The sequence below is a fragment of the Geospiza fortis genome, unplaced genomic scaffold (assembly GCF_000277835.1).
Source record: "Geospiza fortis unplaced genomic scaffold, GeoFor_1.0 scaffold40, whole genome shotgun sequence".
Taxonomy (NCBI): domain Eukaryota; kingdom Metazoa; phylum Chordata; class Aves; order Passeriformes; family Thraupidae; genus Geospiza; species Geospiza fortis.
In genome coordinates, this window is record NW_005054297.1 from 3,437,402 (window position 1) to 3,450,298 (window position 12,897).

Consider the following 12,897-nt stretch of genomic DNA (forward strand, 5'->3'; position numbering starts at 1 on the left):
CATAAAATTCCACTGCAACTGGAAGTATAGTTGTCTATTCATCTGTACAAGTGCTGTTCTAAATGCATTGCTTGCCTAAGATATGCTTAAATAATCTAGAATTCAATATTTCTCATGCTTGTTTTTACAGGAAATCTCAATTGGACTGCTAGTCTATTCAGCCACCTGCATTTCAAGTTTTCATAAAGAAGGATTTTCACAGGGTGTAGTGAACTATATTCTGTGTATGCTTAAGATTTTTATTACAATAAAAAAATATCTCTGAAGCCATGAAGGAAAGAATAGGTGTACTTTTCTAGTGCCTCCTAAACCTCTTGTTGCCAAGCAGGTTGGTGACCCTGTGGCCTTTGGGGAAAAAAAAACCAACTTGTTCTTACAGATAGTTAAAATAAATAACATTTCAATACTATTTTTAAAGTTTTGTTTTCTTTTAAAAAGTTATTTCTGATTAATGTGATACTATCTTTGAATTACATAACATTTAGATTTTTAATTTTGTATACATCCTCCTTTTGATGACATTCTTCTGTTTAATTTTTACTTTTTTTTTGTATTATTTTCCTCCTGTAAGATAATTCTGGGTTTAACCAAATAAAGTGCGAGACAATTTTCAGAGGACTGAGCAACTGAACTATAAATTTTTTTCTTTCTAAAATTTCTAGTTTGTTCAGCGAGTATGCATTACTTGGATGTAAATATTAACAGTCATGGGAAACAAGCAGTTCTTTGAAGTTTGATAAAAAATAAATAAATTCTCCCATGATTTTTTTTACATAATTTTTAACTAATTCCTCTGAAATTATTGATTTGTCTTGACATTGAGATTGAGAAATAAGAAATAGGAATCATAACTCAGTTCTATTGAAAAAAGTAGCTCTTGTAAAGGACCACAAAGTGTGTTCAAACTGTGAAGAACAGGAGGGTAAAGCAGACAATTGTTTGAATTGTTCCAACCTTCAACTTTCTAGGAATGAGTAAAGGAGGTTTTCTCTGTCAAGAGTCAGGTGACAGATTTTTTCCTGTATGAGGGTAGTAGTTTTTAAATGTATGCAGCATCTTCTGTTAGCCATTAAATGTTCTTCTTGTGGGATAACAAAGCTTATTTTAAGATATTTATTTATCATTATCTGGTAGACAACATATGCCAGAAGGGAAGAAAATATAAGTTAGCAACATGTTTCTACAGCATAAGAGCAATAAATATAAAACATTATAAAGTAAACATATTATTAGTTGAATGCTTATTATTCTTACTAGTTCTTATTGCTAAACTCACATAAACATTGACATTTTAAGCAGCAGTAGATTAATTCAGTTAGATTATTTAATATAGAAAATACCCAGGTAATACTGCAGACACGGGTGTAAAATCCAGTTAATTCTCTGTGATGATGGAAGGATTTTGAATGTGACAACTGTTGTTTAGTATCTTATGAGCATCACAGGAAGGGCACTGCTGAAGCTTTGTGAATGTTGGAGGCAGAAAGGAACAGCAACTTTACAAAAGCATGGAGAGATCCCACAAAGAAAAGACCCAAAATGGAGATGCAGCAGGCAGAAAGATGATAAACTGGGGGGAGGGGAAGGATGAGAATGGGCCAGAGTTGCTGGTCCACGTCTGGTCAGCTTTGGTTCTCAGAGTGTTCTAATAATTTGAAAAGAAGAACAACAGCTCTTGGGGAAAAAAAAAAGCCTTCTAAATTGGAATTAGGATTATTGGTATACTCAATAGCTTAATGGTAAGAAAGGTTTCATTATGGTATTGGAGATTTTTATGTGTGGTTTTGAAGGTCATACTAAAAATAAATAAAAGAACGTAACTTAAAGTTAGATAAAAATATAATTTTTCATTCCTAGTGTTCTTGCTTGTACTTTAAGACATAGCTTAATACACACTTGCTACTGAGAACCAGTTTTATCAAAACACACAATCACATTGCTTCAGTATATCTATTAGAAGGACATCATAAGTTAATGTTACACTGGTTATGAAATAATGTCTAACTTTCCATTTGGGTCATATATGTAGTGTGGGTATCCTTACCCTTAACCTTTACTTTTACCATAAATTGCTATTAAAGCCAGTCTTCAAAGTCATGTTCTTTTCATAGCTTAAAAAATAAATGTAGATATATAGATATATATCACACCAATTGTTCTTCATAGTGTGTATCTAATGATTTTTTATCATGGTTGTAACTGATGGAAGATAATCTAAAGCATGAAGATGGTTGCATCTTTCAAAGACAGTAATTTTTAAAACTAGGGAATATTTTTCTTCTCCCATCTGCAAACCTCCCTTCCTCATACTGAAACCAATTCATTAGCTCAGTGCAAACAGAATAATCTTTCTGGTAAGAAGATTTAAATGGAAACAACTCACCCTTCACTAAGGTAGTGTCATGGTGACTCATTAAAGGAAGTCCAAAAGTTTTTGGGATCACCACAACTGCTGCCAGTCTGGTGGAAGAAATCTGCCTTTCAGTTTGTGTAGGACAAGATTTGCTCAAGTGCTTTCTCGGTTTTAAAAGATTTTCCTTTGTGTATAATGTGGATGATTTAGAAGAAGCTGTGTCAGCACTGATTTATACATTGACAGCTAAGGATAATAAGATATGGGCAAACATACAGCTCACCCTTTTACAGATTAACCTGCAGACTGCATTAGGCAAATTTGATGGCATTAAAAGATTTTTCCAATTTGTCTGGAAACAATTTCTCTTTTGTATTGTGTCAAGGGTAACATTTCATGCCATTGGAGTAATTTAAACAGCTTTGATAAATTGTTTGAGAGGTTATACTGTGTATATATTTTACCATTTTAAAATAAAAAGGCTGTTAGCTTAATTGTTAAATGAAATTCATTACTAAAAATTGAAGAAGCCTTAGAAAGTAGATCTAAATATTCCAACACTGCAGTACTGGTGTTGTAACATTGCACCAAAATGATTAAAGATCATATTCAGCAACTGATAGTTTGCATTTAGCTTTCAATACACAGAAACACAGGCACTGTTACAATTATGACAATATTTTATTTCCTTGCAGTATTAATTCAGACGAAACTAGAAGAACTTTATAGAAGTTGGTACATTACATTCAGCAGTGGTTCTGATGTTTTATTAATAAAGTAAAATGTTTTCATAGATTCAGAAAAGTCACAGAAAATGCTTTAGTAGAAGTGTCATTAGCCCTGCTAGCTAATATATAATTGAAGACAGAAGGGCAGAGTTCATTTGTATTTTGTTCATTTTCTTAGTATTGTTCACACACATTTACTCATATATATTATTTGACACTGACAAGCTACCAGCTTGGAGAAGTTTTTAAAGTGAGGTTTTTTTCATCTTTGCTTTGCAAGTCATGCCCTGAAATGCATAAGACATTTCAGTATTTATAGGGAAAGCTTTTATGAGTAGAGAAAGTGTGATTTTATATCTGCATGGTTGTTAATTTAAGCAGACATTTTTAATTGGGCTATATGTGCTGTATCAATGTTTTGAATTGAAAAGGTAATAATCATCTTCAGAGAAACGAATCTAAATTTTTCATAACTTCATACTTAAGGATTAATAATGTATGGGATGGATTGCTGAGTTTCATGTCTAGAATTCGAGTGCTCCATTACAACATGCTATCTGCATATAATTGCAGACAGCACAAAGTCTGTAGAAAACCAGACACTGAAGGTTACAGCAGAAACACTACTTTCATTTGAAGCAGAACTAGAGATGAGTAAACAGGTCTGTAAATGCCTCGGACACTGTTATTTCCACATGTAGACTTATTCCAGGAGGTAATTACAGTAAATCCCTGGCATACCCGGGGGTAACACCTCCCACCTGCTCCAGGCATGCACACACGCAGGGAGACCCCTAAAACTGGTGTCTGTCCCTGGTCCCTGCTGCGGCGGGTGGAATTAACATGCAGCTGGGCTGCTCTGATAAATGGATTCTGTTAGGTCACCGAGGGGATGCGTGTGACATTAAGTGATTTACCGTCCTTTACCTTAATGAAATTGTTTCAGCGAGATGACGCTGAGAGCTTTTAATGGATAGCTTTTCTTGATGTAATGAAATTGCATTCCTTTGGCATTTAATATAAGGTGCAGTTATTATTTACTGGAGCTTTCCCAGCGCTGCTGTTCTGCGCAGTCAGTTGAGAACAAAAAGGGATTTCAGTGGCAGAGTGCAGGCCAGCGCCGTGCGTGCGGCAGCCCGAGCGGTGGCAGCGATGGCCAGAGCCTTTCCGCTCGCGTGGCCGGCTTCTGCCACCCCTTCGGGAGCCTTCCCTTCCACCTCGCCTTGCCAGCACACCTCTCCCTTACAAATGCCTTCCTAATCTGTTTAACAGGCAACTGGATTACAACCAGATCAGCTGCATTGAAGATGGGGCGTTCAGGGCTCTGCGTGACCTGGAAGTGCTGTAAGTATTCCTTGTATCTCTTACTCGTAGTGAGAGCTCAGTATCTGGGGAGTGCTAATGTAGCAGCTTATCTGCAAGCTGCAGCCTGGTGTCAGGATGCTCTAGTGAAAAGATGTCTTAAAATAATCCACTGTGATGTGCTATAAAATGGTAAGAAGATATGGAGAGGCATGGATACTCCTTTACTCCTCAAGACAGCCATTAAACATAATAATAATAAAAAAGCCATTGACAGAAACTGTAAGAAAAGAATATATTTCATTTAAAAAAGGGGGAGGGCAGCAGAATTAATGAACCCAATTAATTTTGTACATTATCCATTACTGTTGATGTACTGAACATTTCAGAATTGCTTTTGTTGTATACTCATCATCAATTTGATCTTTTGATCACTGAGACTTAGTGTAAGGAACAATATGCTGTATCTATTTGACAATCCGGATGTTTTCAAAGAGGCACTTTCAAGCAAACCTTACAGCTATATGTTAAGATGTTTAGCATGTCCATGTCAATAGCCTCTTTTTAAAACATTTTAAGCTTTATGTGCGTAAATACATTTGTATGTCAAGGAAAATATCTTTTTTTTGTGTCACAGAAGATTATTTTTGCAACACTTCTTTTCATACTTTTTTTTCCACTTTCTTCAAATGGCTGTCAGTGAGGTTAAAGGTAACAAAATTATCATCTGAGAATAGTTACTGTAATGAGCAAAGTGCCTTAGTTCTCAAAGAATCTGAGGAACAGGACACATTCCTGAAATATTTGCTCTGTCAGTCAAAATGACACATTTTATTTGGATTTTCTTCATTAAGAAAAATGAAAGAATTTGTGAATTACTTCATGTTAATTTGAATCACACCTGATAAATCACAACTTGAGCATGGTGAGGAAATAGGTTTTGTTGTGTTTGGGTTATTTGGGTTTTTTTTAAATATTCTCAAGAACAGAAGCTTCTCTGGCAATAGTGTCTGCATGTCTAAGAAACCAAAGAGTATGTGAGTAGCTGGTGGTAAAAGTTTTTTATTATTAAACACTAGTTGGTTTTACTTATGTGTGAATGAAACTGGCAGCCAAATTTGTTATTATTTTTTTATTTTATTTTGCAGTCATTGAATAACAAGCTTATTGTTAACTCTGGTATAAAGCCATGTAAAATATAGTGTAGGTTCAATACTACATCTAATTGTTAAGTTGATGATTAGTTGTCTGTCAGTAAGTGTGATGTTCTCTGATATTTTTATGTTTGGAACTCTTATATGTGACAGAATATTTTTTCCAATGATAGCTCAATCTGCTTACTATGGTTTGGTTTTGGTTTTTTTTTGTTAATATGAGCCTTTCTTTACAAGTGCAAGGGTTAAAGGTTTATTAAAAAATAAATAAATACAATGTTTTCTGCATTTTTTAATGCTTGCAATTTTAGTGTTCTTGAAAGGTCATTCTTGCAGTTGAGGTCAGGGGTGCAATTTTTACACTGATTTCAATGAGTGGAGAAAGAGGAAAGAAACTTCTAAAATAACAGTCTGCTGAAAACTAGGTAGTTAGAATTTTTGTGAATGAATATACATAATCTATTAGCATTGTTCAAGTACATGACTGACTGCTGTCTTGAATTATGTGATAAAATTATGTAAAGATTTATGGCACTTGAAGAAATTGAAATAAACATTTCAAACACTACTGAAGTTTTTGTATCTAATTAAGCCTCCTTTACAATATGGCTTAAAGAATGAAAGCTGTGTAGATCAGACCATACTGTATATGCACTGAGTAGCAAATAAGACTATTCGTGTTGTTTTCATTTGAAGTCAATTGTTCTAACTGAGCAGAGAGAGTGGATATTACTTCAAACTTCAAGTTTGAGGTAAAGCTTTTAAATAGATTGTAATCCTGTTTAATAACAGTTTGAAATGCTTACCAAAGTAACAAGTCTTATAATTTAGTTAAATAATTGTATAATTTTAGAGGCTGTTAGTGTTAAAAATACAAAATAGCCTGAATATTCCTCCCCATGAATTTCTGTGTTAGTTTTCCTTTGTCTTTTTTTTAAGGGAAATTTGCTGTATTTGGGAAACAGACTATGGGGAAAATATAACATTGACATGTTGAAAAAATGGAAATTGTCTACAAAATGGAAACAAGTCAATCATCACAGTCTTTACTGTAGTATATAACATTTAGGTAAAAGTATTGAGCTAACTTTTTTAAAGTATATCTCTGTAATGAAATTAAACATTTTTATCATTACAGAGGAATAGCTATAACAATAATTTAATTCCATATGCATCCCTTACATCTATTCCTATATTTAGTTTTCTTTACCTTGAAAAAATGAAAAGCTTATATATACAAAGTAGCAAGGCAAACATCAAACAGCCGAAATTGGAAATGAAAACATTTGTAGATTTGCCTTCTCTTAACAGCTATGGAAATACTGGCTGATTTCCCTTCATTGAAAATATATTATTTTTAAATCTTGTAAGAAGTTATGCAGGAAAAACTGTGGAAGCCATCATTTACCATGTGAACATCGTAAGAAAGCTCTGCCACAACTTACTGACATTTATTCATTAAGACACCTCTTATGGATGTACCCAGTACATTGGCCATTTTTGTTGGTTTATTTTTGTTATGTTTTGAAAAGGAGCACAGTTTCTCTATTTACTTGTTTGGGTTATTTTTGTTTTCTATTATTCTTCTTTCTGTTTATGTATCCGTAAGAACACACAGGGGAGATCCCTTATGCACAGCAAAAGAAAGATTTAGTACATGGAATGAGTAAGCACACAAAGATAAAATGCTGCACATTGCACCAGTAATTAATTGCTTGGTTAATGTGGAGATATATATAGCTTATCCTGGTCAGGGTGCTGTGATTTTACCTTTCTGTGTTTCAAGATCAGACAGTACAAATAATTTGTTCAAAATAGGAATAAATTACAGTTTTTGTTTAAAAAAAAAAAAAAGTAAAAAGGAAAATACCTTCTTTTTCAAAAGGGAGAAATGCTTTTTTTCAGTAGGAGTTATTATTTATTACTGTTCTAGTTACATAGAGCTCATTATCCATTCTGCTCAGATGAGTAATCTCTAAGTCACATCTGTAAATTCTATTGCTTGCTTCCTTTTTTTGGAGTAAAGCTTGTTTGCATTTTATTTGCAGCCTAAAGACAATATTTAACTGCAAGTTAATTCATAAAGTTTCTGAATCTTTACAAACTACGTGTAATGAGTATAACGGCCTCTGTAGCCAAGAATTGGCTAAGATTTGTTCCTGGTTCTTATGTCAATTTCACAACAGTTTGTCCAAAATATAAATTACTAGTTTGCTGAAGTGTTACATTTCCTGGCTGCTAACATATTGGAAACTCCCCTATTGTTAAGGCAGCTCTGGATCATCTATAGTAACTCATTGCCTATAAAAGCCAAGCGCAGCCCAGAGTTAATATTTTCTAAAATTCATGGGAAAAAACCATTCAGCTCTTGTATCATCCATCAAAAATCAGACTCTCAGAAGACAGAAAGAGAAATCAGTATCCTAGAACCAAGACATTTTCTCCAAGGACTCTCTTTTTTACCTCACGATGTCAAGTTTGGCTTGAATGCCAGAGATGTTATCAATATTGGTGGAAGATCCTTTTCAGTGAATTCTAGGCTACTGTGACCTCTTACTTAGGATTGATAATGCTAAAACCGTGGTATTTTGTTGTGGATTCAACAGGGAGGAAAAATATAACTAAAAGCAGGGAGCTTTTTCCTGATACACATCCCTAAAAACAGTACACCATGGCTTTCATTAGCTGTGTCTTTTTTTAAATGTGACAAAACTTCTAAGATGTTAATATGCTTCTTCTTGGCTTTGCAGCACTCTCAACAATAACAACATCACTCGACTATCCGTGGCAAGTTTCAACCATATGCCCAAACTCAGAACATTGTGAGTAGTCCCACTGAATCTGGCTGCCATTTTTATCATTTTTCTTTTACTCCTATTAAGTTTTGTCAGGGATCTGCCAATACATATACAGTCAAAGCAAGCATAAGCTCAAATAAGAATATTGATGTCTCATGAGGTTGACGATTGTAAATTCTGTGTGTGTGTCTGTGGAAGCTCATTCTGAAAGGTAAACCTAACAAATGACCCCAAAGCTACACGTGCGGCTCAGGAGATAAAGAAGTTGTATCCTTTTACATCAGCTTTTTTAGGATATGAAATGAATAAGTATTTAAATCCATTTCATGGCCTCTTCCCAAATGGGATTTCCATAGTGCTGTATTCAGTGACAGAAAAGCTTCACCTTCTCACCAAAAAAAGATGAGGGCAGGGGGAATTCTTCTTACATGTTACAGCTATATAAAGAAGTAAATTGATGTTTTTTGAAAGTCAAAGATTTGTTTTACTTTGAGCTTTTGAATGGGTCACATTTCATTTTGGAACATCGGAGATTCTTTGATTGACTGTCAGATGTGATAAATGGGAAATCTTTATGCTTTTATTACTGTACTGCTAGCAGACCTAATTAAACTAAACTGGCTTGCCAACATTCTTTGTAACATAAAATTATAGCATCATCCGGTAGTGCTATTATAATTAAAGTTGTGTCAGCATTTACAATAAGGTCCCCACTTTTAGAGGTTATGACTTTGTCAGAGGAGCACTTCAGGTGTCTAAAACAAAGCACAGTGACAAGACTGTCTGTGTATGCAAGTTATCTGGGCTAGAATTATGTTTTGGTATTTTTATATGGAATACAAATAAATCTAGATTGTGTTGACTGGCAAAACCAGGTTTGGTGCAGAGACTCGCTTTTAACAGGTTTTCCAGTGAAGTAGGAATTAAGAATGAATGGGATGTTTCTATCAGAGCTCAAGAGTAGCTGTTAGTGTTAGATTGCTTTTACAAAAAACCTGTCTAGTTTCTTTTACCCATGTTGAGTTGCACAACTGATCTGAAATCAGTAGGACTATTCACCCAGGTTAAGATGTGGCTTGTAACTGAAGAACTTCACGCAGGTGAGTAGTTCTGTTGATTTCGTAACAGAATTGCAACTACTTTTGCTTGGACAAATACAAGAGTATTTAAATAGTGCTGACCATGGGCTTTTGGTGACCTCAGGTAGAGTTTGATAATAGAATTTCCTTCTGTTCTTTTAGGCCCGAGTCTTGAAAATGTGCAATCTGTACTTTTTTTGAACTTTCAAATATGGTATCTGTTTTGAACCATAAAATAGAATTAATAAAATCAGTAATATTTACATTTTCTTTGGTTAGGGTATTTCATTTTCTGAAAATATATTTTATAAACAAAATAAAATGGACACACAAAATCCTGGATTACATCTGTGGCATTTGCAGTCAGAATATGCTTGTATAACTATACTGATTTTGGTGGCATGACTTCTGATTTGGTATGGTCTTCATGCCTACAGCTGGCCACAGATTGTGGTGAATGAGTGTACTGTATTGTGAACTGTATTTGCAAAGCATCCGCCCAAGAATTAGCACAGGAAAATATATTGCCTTTAATTTATAGTCATTTATGGGGTGAAAAGGTGTTGGTTAATATTCTAGTTTATGTTGGTTACACATTTCATGTTGCTTTGCAGATTTATTTTTTAATGGATTAGTTAGACTCTTTGTCTGCTTTCTGAATTTCCTGCACTTCCTTTCCAGTTATTTAGTTAGGATTGAGCACCTCAGCTAAAAAGGACCAAAATGGCATGTCCCTGTTATGGATGATTCTGAGTAACAATTTGATTTATAGCTGTGGACATCCTTTGCGGTAGTTTAAGAAAATGTAAGAGCCAGAGAAGAGTAATTTACCTAATTCAGTGAATACATTTGTCTGATATTTTATCAATGGCAAAGTGCTTTTTGCCACTTGGCAAGGAGCCATGGTCTTGTGTAAGACCACACCAACAAAGAGACAACTTTCTTAATTCCATCACTTGCTTCCATTTGGTCTTTTAATTAATTTCAGGGATTGCTTAAAGTGTAGATCCCTAGCAGCCAAAAGCAGCTAATCTCATTTTCTGCTATTAAACAACTAGAGAGGAAATCAGAAAAGAGATGCGAAAGAAGGTGCTTTATATTGAGTTATTACTCTATCTTGTTCAGCAGAAAATGAGTATGACCTCCTAAAGGGATCTTTCAGGCTGTTTCTATGAAGACTAATAATGGCCAGACTTATAGATACATCTAATTGGAAACAAAATCTTTTATTAACCCTTTTTTTCTGACATTATAGTATTACCACTCTAGGGCAATGTTCTTGAGATATTTTTGTCTTACTCCCTATTTATGGAGATCTGGACTAAAAAGCCCTATGTCACCTTTCAAGCTTTTGTATATTTACTTATTTCTTTTAGACAAAGAAGAGGAAACTGCAGGAAAGTTAAATTATTAGGAAGCCTTCTTTTTTTTCCAGTTAATTAGACCGCAAATAAAAAAGTAATTTTGCTGCTTGTATAGTTTCATTTATCAACTTGTAACTCCCAGACTTTCAATGAAAGATGCAAAAAGTTAATTAATAAAAATTAATGAATGGGCACAGTAGCTTTCTGAAGGGAGGGCTGGGCAAGCCGGCGGCTTTGCTGTTTGTTCTTCCTAACGGGAGGGTGTTGCCGTGTCTGGTTCCGTGCAGCCGCCTCCACTCCAACAACCTGTACTGCGACTGCCACCTGGCCTGGCTGTCGGACTGGCTGCGGCAGCGGCCGCGCGTGGGGCTCTACACGCAGTGCATGGGCCCGTCCCACCTCCGCGGGCACAACGTGGCCGAGGTCCAGAAGCGCGAGTTTGTCTGCAGCGGTAAGAGAAATGGGCTGGCCCGGCCACTCCTGCCTTCAGCCACACCTGCTCACACCCCAGGGCTGCATGCTGGCTTCTGCATAATCCCAGCCTGAATGCTTATTAAGAAAAGCCTAATTGTTTTTAGTGGTGTTTGTGGGGGTGCTCGTGTCCTTGTGAATTTTGTGTAAATATTGCATTTGCATAGATTTTATGGCCTTCTAAAAGTATAATTGTGGGGGAGAGATACCGAAAATTAAATAAAAGGTGTACTGATTGAGACCATAAACCTGTTAGTAATAAGGATTTTTAAAAAAACTTTACAAGTATATACTTGTTTTTTTCTGACTTTTAAATATTACTCTGTATCGCTAAGTAACTTTCTGAATTTTATTGTTGTGCTTTAATGCATAAGGTTATTTTTTATATGAAATAATGAAATGACTAACAGTTCATTACTAATCACATTTTCTCTATTCAATTTTTTTCCTTTATTTGTATCTTCTAGATGAGGAAGAAGGCAAGTTTATCTTTCTTATTTAAATATTTTTACCCTCACATTGAAAATTTTCTGTCAATTTTGTCTACTGTTTCAAGTTTTGCCAAGAACATTAAAAACCAGCTGCAATATTGCTGTCTTTTCAGTGGTTCAGCACGATTTCTCCTACTGGTTGATTTTCTGCAAACCCCCAGAAGCCTATTGCCAAATATGCCAAAATTTTCACAGATCTATGTTTCTAAAAATAGTTTTATGGAGGACACAATGTTCTGTCCTTATTAAATAGCCTCTGACATTGAAGTGTAGGGCACTGCCATGTTTGCACGGCAAATGCTAACAGTGTTCTTGTCACTAATTCTGCCTTTATGTGCATTTAAAAAGGTTCCTAACAAGATAATTTCATGATATATCTTACATGTTAATGTTATGGCTGCAGAGCCTGGATGTCAAGAACAGTTTTATGACTTGATCATTATAATGCTAATTATTAGCAAGGGGAATAACCATGTTTTCTCTCTGAATCGCTGTGTTTTTGTTCAATAGAGGTAGGTTAAACATTTCCTTCCTGGTAGTATAAAAAGAATAGTGTGTGTTATTAGATTTGATAATTGTTTTTACTTTTGTAACACCAACATAAATCTGAAGTCAAATTATTATATTGTAAAATTCTGTCTCAGAGTATCATAGAATGCTTGGCTTGGAAGAGATCTTAAAGATCATCTTCCAATTCCCCTGCCATGGTCAGGGACACCTTCCACCAGACTAGATTGCTCAAAGACCTATCCAACCTGGCCTCAATATCTTTTCAGCAATTTAGTACTTGGACAGTTGTTATATGAAGTTTCAAGTGGGAACAGCACTGCCTGCAAGTTACATTATCAGTGTACCCTTCTTATATTCATGTATGACATTAAATATTGTGAGATAGATCTTAAGTTAAATTGTGGTTTCATAGTCAAGAAGTTGATTCTTTGTTCCCTTGAGAATATTAAAACAGTCTCTAGCTTTATATAACCTAATGAAAAAAGAAAGAAAAGGGTGTTGTGTCTTTCTCATCCCTTTGTGTCTTTCTGTATCATAATGAAACAACTGTTCTGTATCATTTAATTGATAGAAGAATGAGTGCATTAATGTATTATAAAATGTGCAGTCTATCTATTTGCAGGGAAATATAATAAGGTTTTTAATTT

The 12,897-nt window shown here is 34.8% G+C and overlaps 1 protein-coding gene across 1 annotated transcript in view; it reads left to right on the forward strand.

Annotated features, from left to right (window-relative positions):
- Window positions 1–12,897, forward strand: part of SLIT2 (slit guidance ligand 2) — a 278,830-nt gene that overhangs the window by 174,349 nt on the left and 91,584 nt on the right. Inside the window, exons 7-10 of the mRNA XM_031055462.1 lie at window positions 4,354–4,425; window positions 8,288–8,359; window positions 11,066–11,229; window positions 11,717–11,728. Coding sequence (XP_030911322.1) covers window positions 4,354–4,425; window positions 8,288–8,359; window positions 11,066–11,229; window positions 11,717–11,728 — 320 coding nt within the window. The remainder of the gene's footprint in view (window positions 1–4,353; window positions 4,426–8,287; window positions 8,360–11,065; window positions 11,230–11,716; window positions 11,729–12,897) is intronic.